Here is a 21,969-nt window from a genome sequence, read left to right as displayed (position 1 = left end):
CGCTATTCAAATCACCAAAATTCAGAGTCCAAAGGCTAGTGGGAAAGGGTCAGAAGATGAGTGACAGAACCAGGTTGGTCGGGCCTGCAGCCTCAGTCCGCCTGGTGCCCGGAACTGCTGGCCAGCTCGATCCGGATTGAGGGTGGGGTGGGTTGGGAGTTTGCCTTAAAGTCCCAGACAACAAACCTGGTGTCCAAGAGGAGGAATGGTGAGGATGCGTGGAGATTCAGAAGGGTTGGGCCTGCAGCCTCAGTCTGCCTGGTGCCCAGAACTGCTCCTGGGGGGTAATTTCTCACTCTCTGTCTCTCTCTGTCTCTCTCTGTCTCTCTGGCGAGCGCACACGCCCTATAGCAAAAACCTCTCTTAAAAAAAAAAAAAAAAAAAAGCCCCAGAAAATACATTCAAATAAAAGCTACAAAAATATGCAGCAAGCATAAGCATAACCTGTTGATTTCTTAATAGTATGTTCATATAAGTTTTCGACTTATAATTATGACATTGAGTCAGGCCATTTACATATATAATTATACACACACATATTTCATATTAACAGCTATGAAACATTGTTTATTTCAACACTATCATTACCACAGATATCATAGAATATATATTTATGGGCCAGCAAGTAGCATGGTCATTAAGGGGCTGGATCCCACATGGTTGGCTCCATGTTTAAACCTAGAACCCAGCATCTTCCAAAGTATGCCGGACATGTGCTTAATCTCTCTGAGTAAGTTTCTTCATAGATCAAATAAGATCTTTGTCACACGGCTGTTTCAAAACTGCGGTGAGGTAGACCATGTATAAATAAAGCTATTACAGTGTTTTTCCCATAGTCACTCCAGAGTTAGCAGCCAGTGTGTTTTTTCTTTTTCTTTTTTTAAAGAATTATTTAATCTTATTTATTCATTTTATTTGACCAGAGAGAGAGAGAGGATGAGGAAGAGGAGAGAAGAAAAGTCAGAAAACAAGCTAGAAAGTCAGGGACTTGAACCATGGTCGGCCATGTGGGAGTGTCCATGTCCAGTGCCTTAACCAACATGCCACCTTCTGGTCCCACTGATGTGTTTTTCTCTGAGAACTGAAATCTTTTCCCCATATCAGCTGCTATTCAATCAGCTGCAGTGTTTTTGGTTCATCCTTTTATGCATCCTGCTCCATTCCACTTTAATGAAAGCTATGATTTAAGACATAACCAAAGCCAACTCTAAATTATATTGCAGTTTCTGAACTTTACTTAAAATATATTCATATATGCACACACACACACACATATACATATATATAAGATTCAGTTAAAAGTAAAGAAATCAACACATTTTTATTTGTTATTTATTAGGGGATATATTGAAACATCATGCAGATTATAATTAACATTTATGCACAATTAAAACATAATTTTATAATTCAAAATTTACCCTCCCTCCACTTATCTCTTTTTATGTGATAAATTTTTAAATTAATTAAAGACCTCTTTTAATAAAAAACCTTTGAAAAGTCATCCAAAAATATTTTGCATACTCTTAGTCACAAGCTGATTAATTATATACCACATTTGTGTCTGCTTTCACTAGACTACATAATATTGAAACTTAATTTACTAATGAAATTGTAATTTTGTTCCTTAGTTAATGAAGGGAAATAGATAAGGCAGATACACATATTACTTATTGTTATCAATTATGTGCTGAAATTGAAATCTCAATGTTCTTTCAGGGACTCCTGAGGATTACCCACGATTTTTCCATATGCACCCTAGGACTGCAGAACTTAGTCTCCTGGAGCCAGTAAACAGAGACTTTCACCAGAAATTTGATTTGGTTATTAAGGTAAATTAAGCTAATGTCTTATTTCCTTGTGAATATTAACTGCTAATCAAAGAAACCTGTAGAGACTACTCTAAGCACTTCTATGTTATAAAAATTAGAATTAGTATGGACAGCAATGAATCACCTTTTTGTTAGAAAAAGAACAAGTATGGTTATAGCACATTGCATTGCTTTTCTCTAAAATAACTTTTTCTAGTACTATGTGGTAAAATACTAAATATATTTATATGTAATAAATACCCTGGTCAAATATATATCATTTTACATAATTTAGTATACATTCTGATGTTTTTTTCTTTACAAAAGGGAATTAGTTTTTATCCCAAAATCATAGCCAGTATGTTTAAATAGTGCTTCATTTGTGTTTGTTATTTTAATAGTGAAATTTTTTAAAATGCTGGGGTTTTTTTCTAATATAAAAATGAAGTCTTCCTTGTCCAGAGATTCTTTGGATATACATCACATTATTTTATTTATTTTGAAAGATGATCCTAGACCTGAAAAGTTTGAAGACTTAGGGTAGTCTAGTTGGCATAACAACTTTGGTTTAATAATATCTAATATATTATCATGAAATCATGTAAGAGAGAGCGTAGAAACCCAGGTGCTGTTTCGATTAATTCTCTTGGCCTTCATTGAAAAGGATAGAGTTAAGCTGGGCAAGAATGGAAGACTAGAAATTGACCAAATGGAGATCAGGAAAAGGGCATCGTAAGAAAAAATAAATAAATAGATAAATAGCTAAAGAAAGAATCAAAGATACAGAGTAAGTCTAGGGTATGCTGCATAGTTCCTTCATATCTACATATAAGAAAGCAATTAGTCTTAGAAATGCAGACCTGGGTATTTTCTTAACCCTATTCTTTCAATTTAAAACTATTATAGGAAAAGGAAAAAGGTGAGTAATCTTACTAAGCATGCACATTTTACATGCTTCTCTATGTAAATTATTCATTGAATCGTCATGATCTTAGTAGTATGCACATCTTACAAAATTCAGTACTAAAGCTCAGATCAGGTAAATGATTAGCTCAGTGTTGCATAATTAGTAAGGGGCAGGATTATGATTCAAATTGAATTTAATCTCAGCTAAAGCTTTGTTCTTTTCACTTCACGAATATGCAGTTGCTTAGAAATTGTCATGGTTTAACTATCTGTCAGCCCCATTGCAAACCCTATTATGTACCCATGCATTTAATTTTAGCTCAAATTATGAGATACAGTCTTAGCACCAATTATAGCCTATTACCAGAACCTGTGTTAATTTAATGAAGACTATGAAGAATTTGTAGTCTGAAAAGAGAAAGAGTCATATAACAGATAAATCAAATGTAACATATCAAGTTCTAACAGGGAAACATGTAAAACATGTCAACAAAATACAGAGTAGAACAATTTCAATCAATCTGCAGACTCAGGGAAGATTTTTCTGGAGATTACTTCACACTAAATATCAGATTGAAAAGTTTTGGCCAATGAATAAAAGTGGGAAATATGTTTGAACATAAGGAGGAACAGAAGTAAAAGCTTGGAGGCATAACTTACCAGCTAACAGGGAAATGAGGTATAGAGCCAGACTATGGAGAGATCCTCATGGACAAGCAGTTTTGCAGTTGCAGTGGATTTCATTTGGTTAGGGGCTGGGAGTCACTTACCAATGAAACACTCATTTCCTATTTGTAAAAAAAAAATGGCCATGCATGAGATTTATCTTTCTGCATTGACTCTCTTTTCTTTTTAATTAGTAATTATTGTTGGACTATATGAAACTCACAACTGTGTATCCATTGTCTACTGTGGATGGTCCTGGAGCTCTGTGATAACTGCTCTCTGTGGGAGTTAAACTTGACAAAGCAATTTCCAAACTGCCCCAGATGAAACCAGAAATCAATTATTTTTCTTTATTTTCAAAGTCAGCTGTCCAGGTGTACCTGGGTACAATGCACTGAGTCAATTATGGGGGGGGGGGACCAATTAGAAGAGACTGTAGATAATTTTTTAAAAAAATTTTAATAACACCTTATATTATTAATGGAAGTTTTTACAGACATTATTTGATTGAAATTACCCTGCTTTGTGTGCAGCTGAGGGGATAATAAGCATAGGTATCAATCTGAAAGAATAATCATGTGCCACCTGCTTGAATGATAGCTGAGTATTGTGGCATTGTTCAGGGACCCACTGAAACGCTACAATCTGGCAACTCTTCTCAGTAGTAAGTTTTTCAACGTCTTCCCTTTTCCTTATGTCAATAATGCTTCCTTTTTCATTGGCCATCACAGATTTTGTTGGACTTGATCCCAGTTTCTGTTTTGGAAGCTGAGAAAATAAATAAAATAAAATATCTTTCATAGACTCTGAAGAATTCTGCTGGAAAAAAAAAAAAAGCTATGTGTGCATTTAACAGCTGGTGAGTGCCACAAATTAGCGATTTATCAGCTCCATTTTTTTCCCCCTGTTTCCACCAGTAATTTATTCAGCATGCTGACAAGTAATATGTAAAGGTGAAACAAGGAAGACAAAATGGGCTAGTGCACAAACTTCAGATGTTAAAATGTTAAAACATCTCCATTTGAAAAGGCTGTGCCATTTCAAAACACTGCATTCAGTTTAAGCACTTCTAATCATGTAAGCACAGTTTAAAATGTGACTTACGCAATGAACAAAAATTAGACATTTGCTTTGCCTGTGATAGTTCACATTTATGCCTATTGCCCTTGTGTAATTATTTAGAATACTCTTTCACCCTCAAAAATATCCCAGGTTGGATGATAAATCTCTGCACTCTTAAAAAAAAACCTATGAGACAGAAATATGAAAGCACATATGAGATGCTAAATGATAGTGAATTAGTTCATGTATAGAACATCTGTACCGAAGTTCAAAAGTTTACTTTTGTTATTTTAAGTACAGTCTTTTTAGGAGTCCTAGTTGATACATTTATATTCTAGGCACTTAACATGAAGCTACTAAACTTTAATTATTAAAACAGACTAAATGAGTAAATTATTAATAATTCACTGTTAGTTTGCCAAAGAACAATTGCATTTTTAAATCTAAATCCTTTTGATTAACAACTACTAACACGAGTCACAATGAAATCACAAATATCATTGTATTGTGGTCTTTTTGATCTTCATGCTGCTATTCAGTGACCCACTTATGCAGTCTAACAGGCTGGCCTTTGCCTTCTTTTCTTTCCAAACCACAGGTGTGTTAACCCTAAACCTTCATCAGTGACCTTGCAGCCCACTGAACAACTGCTGTGCCATAAACTCACCAAGCTCTTCCTAGCCCCCAAATGCAGATACTGTCCCTGCCCCTGCTTGATTGACAATAGTCTAATTTACATTGATTTGCCGCCCATTGATTCTTCAGTTTTCAACTAAGAAGCTAAGACCTTTCCTCTGGAAAGGCATAACTGCTGATCAGAAGCCAGTTCTTGTACACATTTGCCCTAGTAGTGGCTCCAATCACTTGATGTTGAATTTCCCTGTTTAGTCTCTCCTGACCTTTGTAAGAGGCCGGAATGCAATATATTTCTTCCTAGGCCTCCAACACTACCTACCTACCTTTGAGCACATAGAAGATGCTCAGTAAGTATCTGTTGCAGTTGTTTTCTCCCTGGCACAGTAAATATTTTAAGATAGCTGAATTTGAGTATCTATATCGTAACTCTATTTAAATACATATGTTAGAGAGAGTATGTATTTGGTATAATTTTATCTTGTATCTCTGTTCAGAAAAAATAATTAGAGGAGCCAGCAGGTGGCATGGTGGTTAAGGTGCTAGACATTCCCACATGGCCAATCACGGTTTGAGTTCTGGACATGGTGGCTTGCTTTCTCACTTTTCCTTTCTCTCTCTCTGCATCTCTCTCTGGTCAAATTAAAATAAATGAATAAATAAATAAAATAATTATAAAAAAAATCAGAGGGCATTTGTGCCTGTTAACGAGGGAGGGAATGAGGGAGAGAGAGAAAAAAAAAAAAGAGAGATAAAGCACACCCTGGTGGGAGATATATATTACTCTGCAATCTTGCCTCCTCCATTTGTCCATCCTTTTGGGATTTGGGGCATACATACGCAGGTACCCAGTATGTTTTTCAAGCTACCAGGTCTGAATCATGCATTTGGCTATTGGGATCTGATGCCCTTAGCCACTAGGCCATGGGGCCAATCCAGTGATATTTTCAAGTAAATCCAATCCCTGGATAACAGGTCTGAGATGGCACAGGTAAAGATGCTGTTATTCCACACAGATTTCTCTTCCCATATGTCCCCACCCAGTTACTTATAAAATCCTATCCAGATGCTTCTAGAATTTTTCAACATAGAAAATGAGTCAGCGAATTGAAACTAGTGAGCTTGACTATTAGTTCTGATGTGCCACCAGCAAGGTGCTTCACTTCAGTCATTACAGTTTTAGGAAAACAGCACCTAAGAAATCATTGAGGCCTAAGAGAATAGTTACTTTAACCCTTGACCCTGTATGAATCTCTAATGACTAACTAATGAGTCTCTAATTTCCAACTCTAGAACATGTTTAGCCGCTATCTGAATAATGACATTGCTATGATTTGAGTGTCCCCACCACGAACTTTCACTGCAACTTTACACTCAATGCAGCAGTGTTGGGAGGCGGGGCCTAGTAGGAGGTCTAGGAGGAGGATCTCTTCTGGCTAGGAAATTGCAGTCTCCTGGAAGGAATTCTCCTTTATAATTTCTATGGGCACAGGTCATAAAGCAAGCCAGTTGTTCAAATATTTCTGGTTTTATGAGAGCTTGCTGGCCTTTCTGCTTTTCTGCCTTGGGGTGAAGAAGCGTGTGATCCTCTCTAGTTGAGTAGATGCTGGAGCCAGGCTTTTGGAATTTCTGGCTACTAGATTTATAAGCCAAAGAAGTGTTCTTTTATAAATGACCAGGTCTCATGTATTCTGTAACAGCAGCAGTAATGACAGAGACAGGTATCAATTACATGTACAGGAATTCAAAGGAAAGCTGGATCCATCATTCTTAAAGTATATGATATTTGCTAGTTTTTAATTTTTCAGATCTTTTTTGAGTGTTTATTAGGCTTTTATTTAAGGATTATTTATTTAATTGTATTCATCATTATTGTTATTTTTATAATTTGCTACAGGGCACATACACTCACCAGAGAGAGAAAGAGAGAGGGAAAGTGAGAAAGCAAATTACCAGGTCAAGGACTTGAACCAAGGTTGACCATGTGAGTGTCCAGTGCCTTAACCATCATGCCACCTGCTGGCTCCAAGTGCTTATTAGGTTTTATGAGGGTTTGAGGAGACAGTAATGTATAAAAGCTCTGCCTCAAGGCAGTCACAAATATGGACATTATGCTTTTAAATATACTTCCCTTCTGATGTCTACACCTGTAGTTCTAATCATTGGATGGTTAACTATTCCTAGTATTATGCAATTATACTAAATTAAAAATAAGATGAACTACACACGTTCCTATAAATTCTCAAATCTTCTGCTCTTGATTCTCTCTTTCAGTTAATAATGTTGCAACCGGCCAGTCATTCAAACTAGAGGCTTGTATTCCATATAGGTCTCTCTTCGTGTATGTCCCCATCCGGTCACTTTTATAATACTATCCAGATACTTCTAAAATTGTTCTTGAGTATCTCCCCAACTCTCCATGCCCCCTGCAATTCTCAAGTTTGCATCTCAGAACACAAGTAACCTATTGAAACTTAGCTTCTTTTCTCTGTGTCTTACCCATCTTCCCATATCGTCAATTATTGCTAACACCACAACAAAAGTAGATCATGCTGATGCATATTACTTTCAAGCCCTTTAGAGTGTGCCCCCTACATGAATTTCCAACAGAGACTCTGTCAAGTTGAAAGATCACAGGTGTCAGAGTCAGAAAGAGTAGCAAGTCACAGATCGTTAGTCTTCACTTCTCAAAGTAAAAAAGGATGCAGTCTCTCATCCTAATAGTTTCTTCTGTATCTAATGAGTTCTTTTATTTTTTCTTTAGAGAGATTTTTGCTGTAGGGTGCATGCACTCACCAGAAAGACAGAGACAGAGAAAGTGAGAGATCACCTTCCGGGGGTGGAGGGTGATAGCCTCGCTGTAATTCCTTCTCCTCCATTCTCCACTTGGGATTCTGAGCATGCTTGTATACGCATCTGGGGTGAGTTTCAAGCTACCAGGTCCGAGACTCAAACCACAGTCAGCTGCATTGGAATCCAGCACCTTAACTAGTATGCTACCTACTGGTGCCTCTGATAAGATCTTTTAAGATCAAAGAGCTATTAGAATTCATTAAATCTGTTAAGATTAAGAAATATAAGTTACTATTCTTTCTTTTGTAGTGTATATATTGTCAGTTTATAAAAAAAAAAAAAGAAAAATCTTAAAGAGAAGAGAAGAAAGGTATGAACATGTCTATGAGAGCAATGGAACAGGAGCCATTAGTGACCGAGGGTTAACACAAATAGGAAAGGGCTGCTGTTGAAGAGAGCCAAATGCTACAAATGACCTATCTTTATAGTTCTTGATATGTCCTAGTTATTTACACCTAGTCCTGTTACTATTGATTCTTGTTGAAAGAATGAAACACACACACACACACACACACACACACACACACACACATACTGTATGTAGTAAATTGGGTCAGGACACTGTAGCAAAGTACCATATACTTGTTAGTTTATAAACAACAAACATGTATTGCGTTTTTCTGGAGGCTAGAAGTCTTAGGTCAGATGCCAGCATGACTGTGTTCTAGTCAAGTTTCTCTTCTGTGTTGCACATTGCTGACTTCTTACAATGGTGGGGAATGCAGGGGACCTCCCTGGGGTATTTTTCATAAAGGCATAAACCACACTGATTAGGGTTCTATATTCTCTTGACCTAACGACTTCATGAAGGGACCACTCCTAATACCATCATATTGGGGATTAGAAATTCAACACACAAATTTAGAGGTATGCAATCATTCAGTTTTTTGTAGGTCACATCCTAGTTCAGCTAGTTAGTTAAAGTAAATAAATAAATAACTAGGCAAGACTTTATGGCCTAGTTATTAAGCCAGATCCTACAGGGCCAGCTATGGTTAGAATTGGCCCTATAGTTTGAAACATATGCTAGGTACATGTGTATGGGCCCAAAATCCTGACAAGATAGAGAAATAGAGGAGAATGGGACCAGCAGATGGTCTAATGGTTATGTTGCTGGACTCTCACGTAGTTGACTGAGATTCAAGTCCTGGACCCAGTGACTTAAAACACTGTAGGTGTGTGTGGGTTCATGTTCAAAATTCTGAGAGGAAAGTGAAGAAGAAGGGATTGTGGCATGGCCATCCACCCTGGGGGATGATTTCTTACTTTCTGTCTCTCTGTCTCTCCAGTGAGTTTATGTGCCCTCTAGCAAAAACCTCCCTAGAAAAAGAAAAAAGAGAGAGAGAGAGAGAGAGAGAGAGAAGAGAAGGGACTGTGACATGACCTCACCACTTTGGGGTGCTTTCTCCATCTCTATCTTTATCTCTTTGTCTCTCTCTAGTGAATGAATATGCCCTCTAGCCATTAAAAATGAGTGCAACCCCCTGTCCTGGTAGCAATTTCTTTAAGATGAGAAAAAGTGAAAGTTCTTTTTACATTTTAGACAGAGTTGTCCTACACAAATTTCAGACATTAAAAATTAATTGCTATTAGGGCCAGCAGGTGATTTAGTAGTTAAAGTACTGAATACCTGCATAATTGACTGCGATTTGAGTCCTGGACCTGGCAGTTTGAAAAATCACTCACGGCACATGTGTGCATGCCTAAAATCCTGAGAGGAGATGGGAGAAGGCATTGTAGTGTGGTCATTCCTCCTGGGGGATGCTTTCTTTCTCTTTCTCTGTCACACTGGCAAGTGCACACACCCTATAGCAAAAAATCTCTGAAAAAAAATTATTACTAATAAAATAGCAATTCTTTCATGGATTTCTAGGTAAATAAATACTACACTTTCTGAAATCCATTTACCTATTTGACATATTGGTAAATGATCATCTTTTATTTAAATTGTGTGTTCTACTTTTTTAAAAAATAATAGATTGTTCTATAAAAAATTTTTGTTTCTTCAACAAGAACACTGTGTCCTTTTATTTCCTCCTGGTATGTTTCTAAAACATCTAAGTACTAGGCTAAATTAATTGACTATTATGGAAATTAATAAAAGGCAGGAATGTGTGGTGTCCTCTTGTCTCACCCCGTTACTCATCCAGTGGGGTCGGTGAGAAAAGAAATGGAATACAACAGTTGCATGTAGTGGCTGTTCAAATGTACAAGCCAACAGAAGACACCCAGAGGTGATATTTTGCTTGGCCTCTTTCTTTCCACACAAGGTGACCTGCAAGTGCTTAGAAGAAGAGAGGCAATTTATCCATTCTTGTCACGATACCTTGATTTTGGCAAGGCTTTCTTGTCTGCAGAGGTCATTGTCAGAGTACAGCAACGCATCCAAATATTGTGAAATGTTCGGATGAAAACCACTTTCTGTGCGATCCTTGCCATGTCTCCTTCCCCCAATGCCCCTTCACTCACAAAGTTGCCTCAGCCCTCCCACCTCAGTGTTCCCAAGTAGTATCTCTTCAAAAGCTTTTTGCTTGTTTCACAGAAATATGAAAATAAAAGGGCACATTAGATAACTTATAGGGTAGATTTTCTCCCCTCAAGAACAGCCTGGTATGTAAGAGAAACGTTAAACTCTCACCCTCACTTTTTTCTAGGCTCTGGAAAATAACTCATTTAGATATAGTGTTTTGGGATTTGATGATTTTTTTTTATTCAAATATTGCAGAGAGATTATTTTAATCAGTGGATTCACAGAAAGTCTTTAGTAGGATTTTCTCCTGATTGACAAAACACTGTGGGAATATAATCAGAAGCCAAATAGCATGAGACACCTTCCTAGTTGGGAAGGCAAAGGGCAAGTAAGGGGAATAAAACATGACCAGAAGTGTTCCAGAAAATAGTTACCACTTCATCACTATCATAATTTTGTCTCTGGCTAGCTTTGTTTACAGCCAAGATGATCCCCATGTTCAAAAGATCAGCCAAAGAGTTTGACCTATAAAATCTGTGATTAGTGGGAGTTTTCTGAATCTATGGTCTTCTGCAGAGTGATGGGAGTTTTCTGAATCTATGGTCTTCTGCAGGATGATTGGATTTGTTTGTTTGTTTGTTTGTTTGTTTTGTTTTTAAATATTTGAAATTGCTTTAGTCATCTTAGTGTTCATAATCTTTATGTTTTTTTTTTTTTTTTTTTAGAGGTTTTTGCTATAGGACGCGTGTGCTCGCCAGACAGACAAAGAGAGACAGAGAGACAGAAAGTGAGAAATCACCCCCCAGGGGGGGTGGCCACGCCACAATCCCTTCTCCTCCATTCTCCTCTTGGGATCTTGGGCACATATGCACACGCACCTGGTGTGAGTTTTAAGCCACCGGGTCCGGGACGCGAACTGCAGTCAACTACATGGGAGTCCAACAACATAGCCATTACACTAACTGCTGGTCCCCATAATCTTTATCTTTAAGCAAGGAAAGAATTTGTATTATCAAAAAGTATACAAGAGCTTTGAGGATTCATGTTTACATCGTAATAAATTATAAATAGAATGGACATATTCTTACTTGAAATGAAGATAAAATACATTTAATTTTATTAAAAATAGCCCCTATTGGGGCCAGCAGATGGCATAGTGGTTACAAGCTGAACTCCCACTTGAATGACCGTGGTTCAAGTCCTGGACCCAGTGACTTGAAATTCAAGTCAAGTGTCTGTGTGTGTATGCCCAAAATCCCAGGAGGAGAATGGAGGAGGGGTATTGCATAGTGGCTATCCCCTGAGGGCTTCTCACTTTCCCTCTCTTTGTCTTTGTCTCTTTCTCTCTCCAGCTAATGCGCACACCCTAAAGTAAAAACATGTTAATAAAAAAAAAAAAAAAAGGGACTAGCAGGTGGTGTGGTGGTTAAGGGTGTTGGACTCCCACATGGCTGACCATGGCTCGAGTCCCAGACCTGGTGGCTTGCTCACTCGCTTTCTCTTGCTCTGTCTCTCTCTGGTCATATTAAAAATAAGTAAATAAATAAAGTTAAATAAAAATAATTCTTAATAAAAGGAAATAAAAAGTACCATACCTGGGAAGTGTGTTAATATTATCAATATTATTTTTTGAGTGTGCTACCTATATTCTCTGCAGTGAAGATAACTTTTCCTTTTGGTCAAGCAAAAAAAAAAAAAAAAAAGTGTTGCTCCAACCACAAAACTGCTTTTTTGCTGTACTTATGACCTTACAAATAAGTCACAAATCAACTGTGTAATATAGTATGTAATGGTTTGTATGTTTTTTTTTTTTTAGAGAGAAAGAGATTTTTGCTATAGGGTACATGCACTCGCCAGAGAGATAGAGAATGACAGAAAGACAAAATGAGAAATCACCTCCCCGGGAGATGGACATGCCACAGTTCTTTCTCCTCCGTTCTCCTCTCACACACACACACTCGATATGAGTTTTTTAAGTCACTAGTCTGGGCCACAAACTGCAAGTCGATCACGTGGGAGTCCAGCAAAATAACCAGTACGCCATTTGCTGGTCCCACAATATTTTGTATTTTATCTGATCAATTATTGTATAATTTTGTAAGTTCTCAAGTAGCTTAGGAGCAGTCATAAATGGGATTATAATCGAGCTCTTTATATATCCTTTGATTTTTAAAGTATTAAAGTTTAAGTAAAAGTGGTTCCTACAGGTTTTTAAGCAGTATACTTTTTATAAAAATAGTCAAGGAGCAATGGAATCTACTTATTTTTAATTATTAACTATTTGGTAAAATTAATGTGATCTTTGACTCAGGGGGCACAGGCCTCCCATGGCCACCTTTCCCTAAGGCATTCAAAAAGAAAAAATGTATACATAGGAGAAAAGAAAATGTAACCTTTTGCCAACTACGGAAACCTTGACACCCTCAAAACCCTTCTGGAACTTTAATGAACTCAGAAGGATTCTTTGGAGAATTCTCTTACATAAATAAGTTTCCTCCAGTCTATTTGCAATTCTCAAGTCTGAGTAGAAATTTGGGATTTTGTTACAGTGAAAAGAGTGAAATTACCTGCATATGATGATAGAGCAGATTGGCCTAGGCTGTTCATCCAGGTGCTTTTTAGTATACCAGTTATTTGTGTGAAAGAAGCCAAAATGGCCGACTCAACTGATTCCAAAGGACTATTCATTGGAGATATCAAGATCTCATAATGTGTTTTTTTGAAAGGCAGGTTTCAGAACTTCATCCACGGAATCAAGATTTCTGTGTGATTTTTCAGGACACTAAAATCTGAGAATGAATTACATATTAAAATCACCTGGGGATGCCACCATCTCTCCCCAGCCACAGTCAATTCTGGATCATGGGCACACACATGCACAGAGTACTAGGGAGGTCTCTGAATATGAACCCTGAACGTCCTTAGGTAGGTCAGTTTCACAGAGTGTAGTGTTTTATTGCTATGTTACTGCTTAGCCCTTCAATTTTTAATTTTATTTTCTTTGGTAACTTGCCAGAGATTATGTGCTCTTATTGGATAGAGAAAGAGAGGGAAAGTGAAAAAGCAAGACCCACGGGGAATGGTCATGCCAAAATCCCTTCTCTATTTCTCCTTTTGGGATCTTGAGCATGCTCATATACGTGTCTTACATTTTCTCAAGCTACTGGGGCCAGGACTAAAATGGCACAGTTGGCCATGTGTGATACAGCCACCTGAACCACTGTGCCTCCAGCTGGTCCACAAATTTAAATATTATGAAAGTTACATTTGATGTGTTTATTATTATAGATATCAATGCATAGTTATGAAGTACATAGTTGGACATAGATTCTGAAATTTGAAGGAGAGCTACAGGCTGGAGATAGAAACTGTAATTATAATATTGACATTTTAAAGCCATGAGATAAATGAGGTAAGCAATGGAGTATAAAGAAGAGAACATGACAAAGACTTGACTCATTGGCCACTCCAGCATGAAGAAGTTAGAAAGGAGAAATCAGCAAAGTAGAATAAGAAATGGGTAGGAAGATGGGAGAAAACAAAACAAAACAATATTGTTATGAAAGATGAATACTTTTTTAATGCTGAAGATAGTTCAAGTAAAACAATGGCTGAAAAATGAATAATTACTTTTAGTAATGTGGAAGTTACCAGTGATGTTTAAACAATCAGCTGTATTTGAGTGGTGGGGGCAAAAACCTTGATGGAAATAGGTTTAACAGTTGGGAAGAGTGAGTAGAAAAATGGAACACCTAAACATCCCCAAAACAGGCTCCACTGATACACAATAAATAATTCCTGACTTTCTGGAAAGAAATTCTCTTTCCTAGAATTTATTTAATGTCTTTATAATCTCTTCCATTGTCTTTTAAAAATAATTATTAAATTTACTTGAAAGTTTTCTTATTAGAGATCATAAAATCTGTTACATTTTTTTGCCACCAGCTCGCAGGAAAATAGTTATTCTGTATTCTCAGTCCTCTGGAGCAAGGAGCTCAGAAATTATTAATGTGTGCTTCTTTCAAATATTGGAAATGGGGTGGTTTGTCTTTTTCAATGTTTTGCCCTCCAATGTTACTAAAAATGTGCTTTTTATACTTGTAGGGGTTTTTTTTGGCAATAGTTTTACTTTGATCTCATTACTGAAAATGGGACTCTTGCCCAGAATTTCTCCTGACAAAACTTGACTTTTAAATACAATGTTTAACTTGTAACCATAGACTTTGTAGATACAAATAAGGTTATTTTATGAAATTAAATTATATTTATAAATTCTGCCTTGTTCTACTTCATCTGCTTTTTCATACTCCTCATATCATTCACTACTGATTATAGTGAGTAGAATACATCAGCTTTTTTAGAACTCTTACTATATTGTACAGAAAAAAAGAAGATTGGCTGAGAGCATTGAAGCATTTACTTAGAGGTATTTATGTTAATATTCTTTGCTTCCACTAATTTATTCTTTCTTTCCACTAATTCCTCCCAGGTTTACTCTTTTTTTTTTTCCCCTATAGGGCACATGAGCTCACTGGAGACAGACAGGGATAGAGGCAAAGATGTGAGGAAAGCACTTCCTCAGAGAGAATGGTCATGCTGCAATCCCTTCTCCTCCATTGTCTTCTCTGAATTTTGGACACACACACACACACACACACACACACACACATCGTGCATATCTGGTATGATTTTTAAGCCGCTGGGTCCAGGACTGGAACCACTCTGTTGGCCAAGTTGTCTCCAGTTGTCTTCACCACTGTGTCACCATTTAGCCCTCAATCTTGCCTTTGGATATACATTTGTGTCGTATATGACCAACTTAAGGTGCATTTCCCTGTGTAACCTCTTATTAACCAGAAGACTGAGTCTGGGTCCAAGTTCTTATATGCTGTGTTTCTTTCATAGAAAACTAACCTGTTTTTCCATGAATACAGAACTATATGTTTTTACCTCTAGAGAATGTGGACTTTGGAGACAGATACCTGATTAGCAATCTGAAACATCTCAATAGTACAAAATTTGTGGTAGCAATCTACAAATACTAGTCTTAATTAACAACAAATATATAGAAGAATAAAAAAGCAGAGGTGTTACATGTTACTTTTAAAGATGTGAAGAAAATAAGAATTAAATTGTTTCAGTAGATCTAATTTAAATTTTATTTCACTTGCCATTGGATTAGTTTGTTTTCATCACACAGATATTTGTTTTTACTAGCTTCAAACTGGCAGTAAAAATTAATGACATAATCTGAATGTTAAATGCAAGCTTCTTTCATTATTTTATCATTTTGAATTGTTTTTCCTCCTTAGTACCTATTTTATCATTTTGAATTGTTTTTCCTCCTTAGAGCCTATACATTGTGTGTGTGTGTGTGTGTGTGTGTGTGTGTGTGTTTTCAGGGAAAGGGGATAAATTTAAAAAATTGCAACTTTTTTTTTTAATTTGCAATTTTTCATAGCATTATCAGCTTGTCCTGGCTGCAGTGTGATGGCTATCAGAGTAAATATTAATATATATAAAATAAGGGCAGAGAAAAAAAAAACCTGTTCAGAATGATTTGCATGTACAAACTACTCAAAGCCTGCAAGAATCAGGCAGAGAATCCTTGCTTTAATCAGATCAAGGTCATTGGGTTGGAAACCCACATGGACCAATTAGCTTCACCCAGTGAAAATACAATGTTGTCTAATCCTAGACTGCACCTCCTGCCCTGGTCACTTGTCTCCAGAAAACCTGATGTGTGTCACAGAGGGCACTCCAAGAACAGCCATGGCTCAGCACCAATAAATCACAACCCTTGGATGGGAAAAGATCTCATTTATACTGACGGTGTCAGTAGCACACATAGTTACGTGTGAAGAAGAATATGTAATTCCTGACAGGGATAGTCTAGTACTGTTCTCCTTAGTGCAGAGCAGGGGTTCATAAACATTTTTACGCCATGAACATTCTGCTGCTAAATGAGAATTTAAATGCTTAAAATTAACTAATATTACGAAGGAAATTTAACATTTAAGTAGATTGGACAAAATACTAAAACACTTATGCAAGTTTTTCATCAATACATGATGTAACATTGTTTCACTATGGGCTTATTATAATTCTAAATTAATAATTAGCATGAACGACATTTCAACATATTAACAACATGAATAATGTGAAATGAAAATGTATTTGAACTTTTCTTTGTGAAAACCCCCAGTTCTGAAAATCATTACAGTGATTTGTTACCTCTTTACTTAATTGATGAAAATGTTAAATTACAATTAGAAGAAAATGAAACTTCATTTTTAGAGGTCCAACTTTTTGCCTCTGGATCAATTAGAGATACCTATCTGGGCTACTTATAAACTTTCATAGCTAAAATGTCACTATTTTATCTAGCAAAGCAATCCAGGATTTAAAAATAAACTATTTTTCCTTTCACATTTAGTTCATTTCAAAACATAACTATTCTAATAATTCTAAAACATATCAATAAAAATTAATGGCAGTTGGTACCAGCAGGTGGCATAATGGCTATTAGTCCAGTTGCTGGACTCTCATGTAGTCAATCACGGTTCAAATCTCAGATCCATTGGCTTAAACTCATGCTGGGTGCATGTGCGTGCATGCCCAAGATCCTGAGAGGAGAATGGAAGAGAAGCTCTTGTGTGTGGCCATTCACCCCTGGGAGGGTGATTTCTTGCTTTCTGTCTTTCTGGCGAGTGCATGCGCCCTACAGCAAAAACCTCTAAAAGCAAATTAATGGCAATGAATTTGAATCCATTTCAATAAGTACATAAACTATGGATTATCACAAAAGTCATGACGTATTTTTGCATAGAAAAACAGAAAAAATATGTTATGACTTTTCTGACAACCCAGTGTTAAATTATATTGATGATTTCTCCTAAAATTTGGAGGAGACTTTCTAGAATTTAATTGTGATGAAATATTCCCTTAAATGAAACTTTCTGGTTCCTATAAAATATAATTTTTAAATAAAACCAGAAAATTCAGGATTGGTGTTTTCCCATTCATGGCTAGAGACCATGAAGATTTTTTAGGAAAATTTATTAGAAATGGAAACTATCATCAATTTCTTAAACCTAAAATGAGAGAATAAGAGCCCAAGAAACCAATCATATAAATTTATACACATGCACACACACACACACACACACACACACGTAATCACATGATTATTAATTTTATTGGAATAACATATTTCTAGTTAAGTAATATTTGCAATTTCATAGCTATTAAAAAATTACAGGGCCAGCCCATGATATGGTGGTTAAGGTGGCTGGATTCCACATGACTGACTGTGCTCTTCAAATCCTGGACTGGCAGTTGGAAAAGCATTACTGAGTGCATGTGCACGCATGCCTAAAATCCTGAGGCGAGATGGAGAAGATGGGATTGTGACATGACCAATCCCTATGAAAAGTGCTTTCTCACTTTTTCTCTCTCCCCTTCCCTCTTTCTGTCTTACAATGGCAAGTATACACCCCCTCAATGGGTAGGGGGAAGAAAGAAAGAAGGAAAGAAAAATTATGATGAAATTATCTCTGTTCTTCACAGGATAGGATGTTTTGGGGGAACCTCCAGTGAGAAATAAATATATCTTTAACCTATAATTTCATGTAGAATTGTAAATTATTAGGAGACGATCTTTGTCTGGACTGCTATAACAAAATACCATAAACTAGGTAGCTTATAAACAGCAGAGATCTATTTCTTACAGTTCAGGAGAGTGGGAAGACCAAGATCAAGGCTGTAGCAATTTGGGTCTGGTGATGACTCACCTCCTCATTGGTGGTGCCCTCTTTTGACTTGGTGAAAGGGAAGTGAAGGAGCTCTCTGGGTTTTCTTATAATCCGTTTCATAAAAGCTCTGCCCTTATGACTTTTTAACCTCCCAAGGGCTTCACCATTTAACACTGCCACCTTGAAGATTAGAATTGCAAACACAGATTGGGGAAGGGGCGGGGACACACTCACACCAAAGGAAGGATCTAATCATTAATGTGAATTGAGAAGACATGGAAGAGACAAAAATTAGGTATAGTAGTTTATTTGGGTTATAAATCTTTTTCTGTTTCTTTTTTTGTTTACATACTTTATCAGCAATTCATTCAAGTACCTGTACTTATTATTTTCCTGCCTAACTGTATCACTTCTCCTTGCTTATAGAATAACAATTGCAATAATTAATTTTAGTGATTTATTTTTCAATGTACCTTGGGTTTGAAGACAGACAACCAAGCAATTGACCAAGTCTCTGTGGACTTGTATTTTCTCATTTACGTTTTATAATGATTCCTTATAGCTTTTCTTCCTTCTATGGTAATAATAACTGGAAAGAGAAGTCATATGTATATCAATGGATTGAAAAGTTACACTCCAGAAGGGTAGCGTAACATATAACATTTAGCCTTTTCTTTCTTTATTTTTAGGCTGAACAAGACAATGGTCATCCTCTTCCTGCTTTTGCCAGTCTACACATCGAAATACTGGATGAAAATAATCAGAGCCCCTATTTCACCATGCCCAGTTATCAGGGTTATATACTGGAATCTGCCCCAGTAGGAGCAACCATTTCTGACAGTCTAAATTTGACCACTCCTCTAAGAATTGTAGCTCTGGACAAAGACATAGAAGATGTAAGTTAAATATAATTTTTGTTCCGTTTTGTTCACACATCTCTTGTAATAATTGTCAATTAGAAATATTATAAAGATATGGCTACATGAACTATAGGATAGAGAAAAAATCAGTAGAAATAAACTATCATGTTATATACTAATTTCAAGAATTTTTTTCAAGTATGCTTGAATTCAGTAATTTGTGTTTGTTTTTACAGTTTGTAGATATTCCATAAATGGTATAAAATGACTATTTCGTGTGGGGTTTGCTAGATTAAGAGGCCAAGTTTTTTATTAATATGGGTTGAAAAGGATGTTATATAATTGCTGATAGAAAATATAGTAGAGATACTAAATGAGTATAACAATCATGAAGACAAGGGACCAGTAGAAGCCTTAATAGTTACGTCACTGGACTCCCACATGGCCGACCAAGTTTTGATTCTCTGGACCCAGAGGCTTGAAACTCATGCTGGGTGCCTGTGTGTGCATGCCCAAAATCCTGAGAGGAGAATGAAGGAGAAGGGATTGCAGTGTGTCCATCCTCTAGGAGGGTGGATTTTTTGCTTTCTGTCTCTGTCTCTCCAGTGAACGCACACACCCTACAGCAAAAATCTCTCTCAAAAAAATAAAAAAAGATGAAAGACAATCATTAAGTCAGTCCTGGAGTATGATTTTAGGGGAGCTTTATTTTATCTGATGGTATGTCATTAAAGAAAACACAGAAGCATGCAACTGGCCCATCCACACTTCCGCCAGGGGTGATGTTTATGTTAGCATTTCTTTATTCCACACATAATTCTCCCCTGTTTTTGTGGTATTGATGCTATTGACATGAATGGGAAATAGTCAAGGCTGGGCAAACCAGAGTACTTTAATTGCTCAGCCAGAGTGATTGGGACAAAGAGTAGACAGAAAATCTATAGTAAGCCGCCAAAGTCCTGCTAGGAATTTAACAGGGAAAGAAAAAGGACTAGAAGACTTTGGCATCAAGTGCTGAAGAAGTAGGAGTCTGAAACCTTGGTAATCGTGTTTACTGACATGGAGAAAGCCCGTTATCAGTGGAAGAGACAAGGCTGACACACTTGCAGAGCAAGGTCTTGTTGAGTCTTTACTTTCTAAGTTCTAAGGTCCCCAGGGCTATCCTAATTGCTAAAGATTTCCTTTGATTCTGTGAACCACCAAAATACCTTCTTCTTCACTTTTTTTTGGGGGGGGAGGCATAGTTTGATTTTTTTTTGCATATTTTGATTTCTGACTCTTAAAATCTGACTCTTAGCAATTTTTGCCTCTTCAACAGCCGATAGAATTTTCCATGATCCTGGCGCTGCCTAGTACAGTAGCCACCCAGTACAGTAGCCACTCAGCAGTGGCTGAGTACTTGAAATGTGCCTCAATTGGAATATAATATTTAAATTTTTGTTTAATTTTAGCCAATTTAATAAAAGCAATCACATTGCTAATTGGATATTACAGCTCTAGAAGGTCCTCCAAGTTTCATTACACAGAGTTTCACCATCATTTTAGTATATTAAGAGGCCACTTTCAGATTCTTTTTTTTTCTCATTCTAAAGAAAGCTTATGACCCTCAGCAAAGGCTACGACACCTCTTGTGGGAATGCCACCTCTTTCCACCACCTGCTTTACTTTACGCATTATATGAAGCCCTCTGCTTTCATTTCTTCTTCCACTCCACTTTGTCCTCCTTAGTTTCTCATTTTAACTCTTCTCTAATCATAAGTTTTAGCAGTAACTGTTTTTGATTTCTTAATACATAGTCTTATTTTTTCCAGACAATATAGTAAATTCTTTATCATGTATAATTCTCTTAACTCTCACAACAATCCTAATAGGTAACAATTTTCTGTGTTGTAAAAGGGGACATTGAAGCTATTTTAAGTACATTATCAACAAGTCAGGAAATGAGAGAGCTGGACTTTAAATCAAAGTTTATGTGAAAAAAAGTTCTTAATTTTTTAAAAAAATATTTACTTATTGAGAGAGAGAGAAAGATAAGAGAAAAATAGAGAAAGGTACCCCTTGCAGGGCCTCACCATACCATAGTCCCCCTCCAACTGTCCAACCAGCCAGGGTCATGAGTGCTGTGGGTATATGTGGCATGTTCAGGTCTACCTAGGATTTGAGCCTGAGACCTCCCATGTGACTCCAGTATTGCACAGCAATGCTCCAACACCTAGGCCACTGCAGCCTGGCCAGTCTTTGATGTTAAGGTCTAGTTTAGAAATCCTCTATTTATTTTATATACTCTCACTATAATAATAGCTAAAAAAAATGTTAGAATCTTCTTTCCTAGAACAGTACACATACATACACAGTCTCAAATACCAGTTCAGAGGGATTAGGGAGTCCCTAAAGTTTGTTGATTTTTTTTTTTCTTTTTGAGAGGTTTTTGCTGTAGGGTGCGTGCCCTTGCCAGAAAGACAGAGAGAGACAGAGAGACAGAAAGCGAGAAATCATTGCCCAGGGGGGATGGCCACACCACAATCCCTTCTCCTCCATTCTCCTCTTGGGATCTTGGGCATGCATGCACACACGCCTGATGTGAGCTTAAACCACTGGGTCTGGGACTTGAACCATGGTCAACTACATGGGAGTCCAGCGACATAGCCATTACGCAACTGCTGGTCCCAAGTTTGTTGATTTTTATGAGTCATGGGGAAAAGGTCTTTATTTAGTGAATCCTCATTAGAAAATACCCAGAGTTACCTTAATAAGTTGTATGCAAGTTAAACTAATATATTACGTAGCCCTGGTGATGTCCCATGAGTTTTGGTGTGGATTTTCTTTCATTAGTTAATCATATCCATATTTATATTTTGGGACCAGCAATTACCGTAATGGCTATGTCGCTGGACTCCCACGTAGTCGACCGCGGTTCGCATCCCGGACCGGGTGGCTGACACTGACGGAGGTCGCGT

The 21,969-nt window shown here is 37.0% G+C and overlaps 1 protein-coding gene across 11 annotated transcripts in view; it reads left to right on the top strand.

Moving 5' to 3' along the window:
* PCDH15 (protocadherin related 15) overlaps positions 1 to 21,969 on the top strand; it is a 781,066-nt gene that overhangs the window by 405,507 nt on the left and 353,590 nt on the right. For all 11 annotated transcript variants that reach the window (XM_027770259.1, XM_006144390.1, XM_006144387.1 and 8 more), the window contains 2 exons: positions 1,717 to 1,829; positions 18,842 to 19,048. In XM_027770259.1, coding sequence (XP_027626060.1) covers positions 1,717 to 1,829; positions 18,842 to 19,048 — 320 coding nt within the window. The remainder of the gene's footprint in view (positions 1 to 1,716; positions 1,830 to 18,841; positions 19,049 to 21,969) is intronic.

The sequence above is a fragment of the Tupaia chinensis genome, unplaced genomic scaffold (genome assembly GCF_000334495.1).
Source record: "Tupaia chinensis unplaced genomic scaffold, TupChi_1.0 Scaffold000118_1, whole genome shotgun sequence".
Taxonomy (NCBI): domain Eukaryota; kingdom Metazoa; phylum Chordata; class Mammalia; order Scandentia; family Tupaiidae; genus Tupaia; species Tupaia belangeri.
This window is presented reverse-complemented; position numbering and strand designations above follow the sequence as displayed.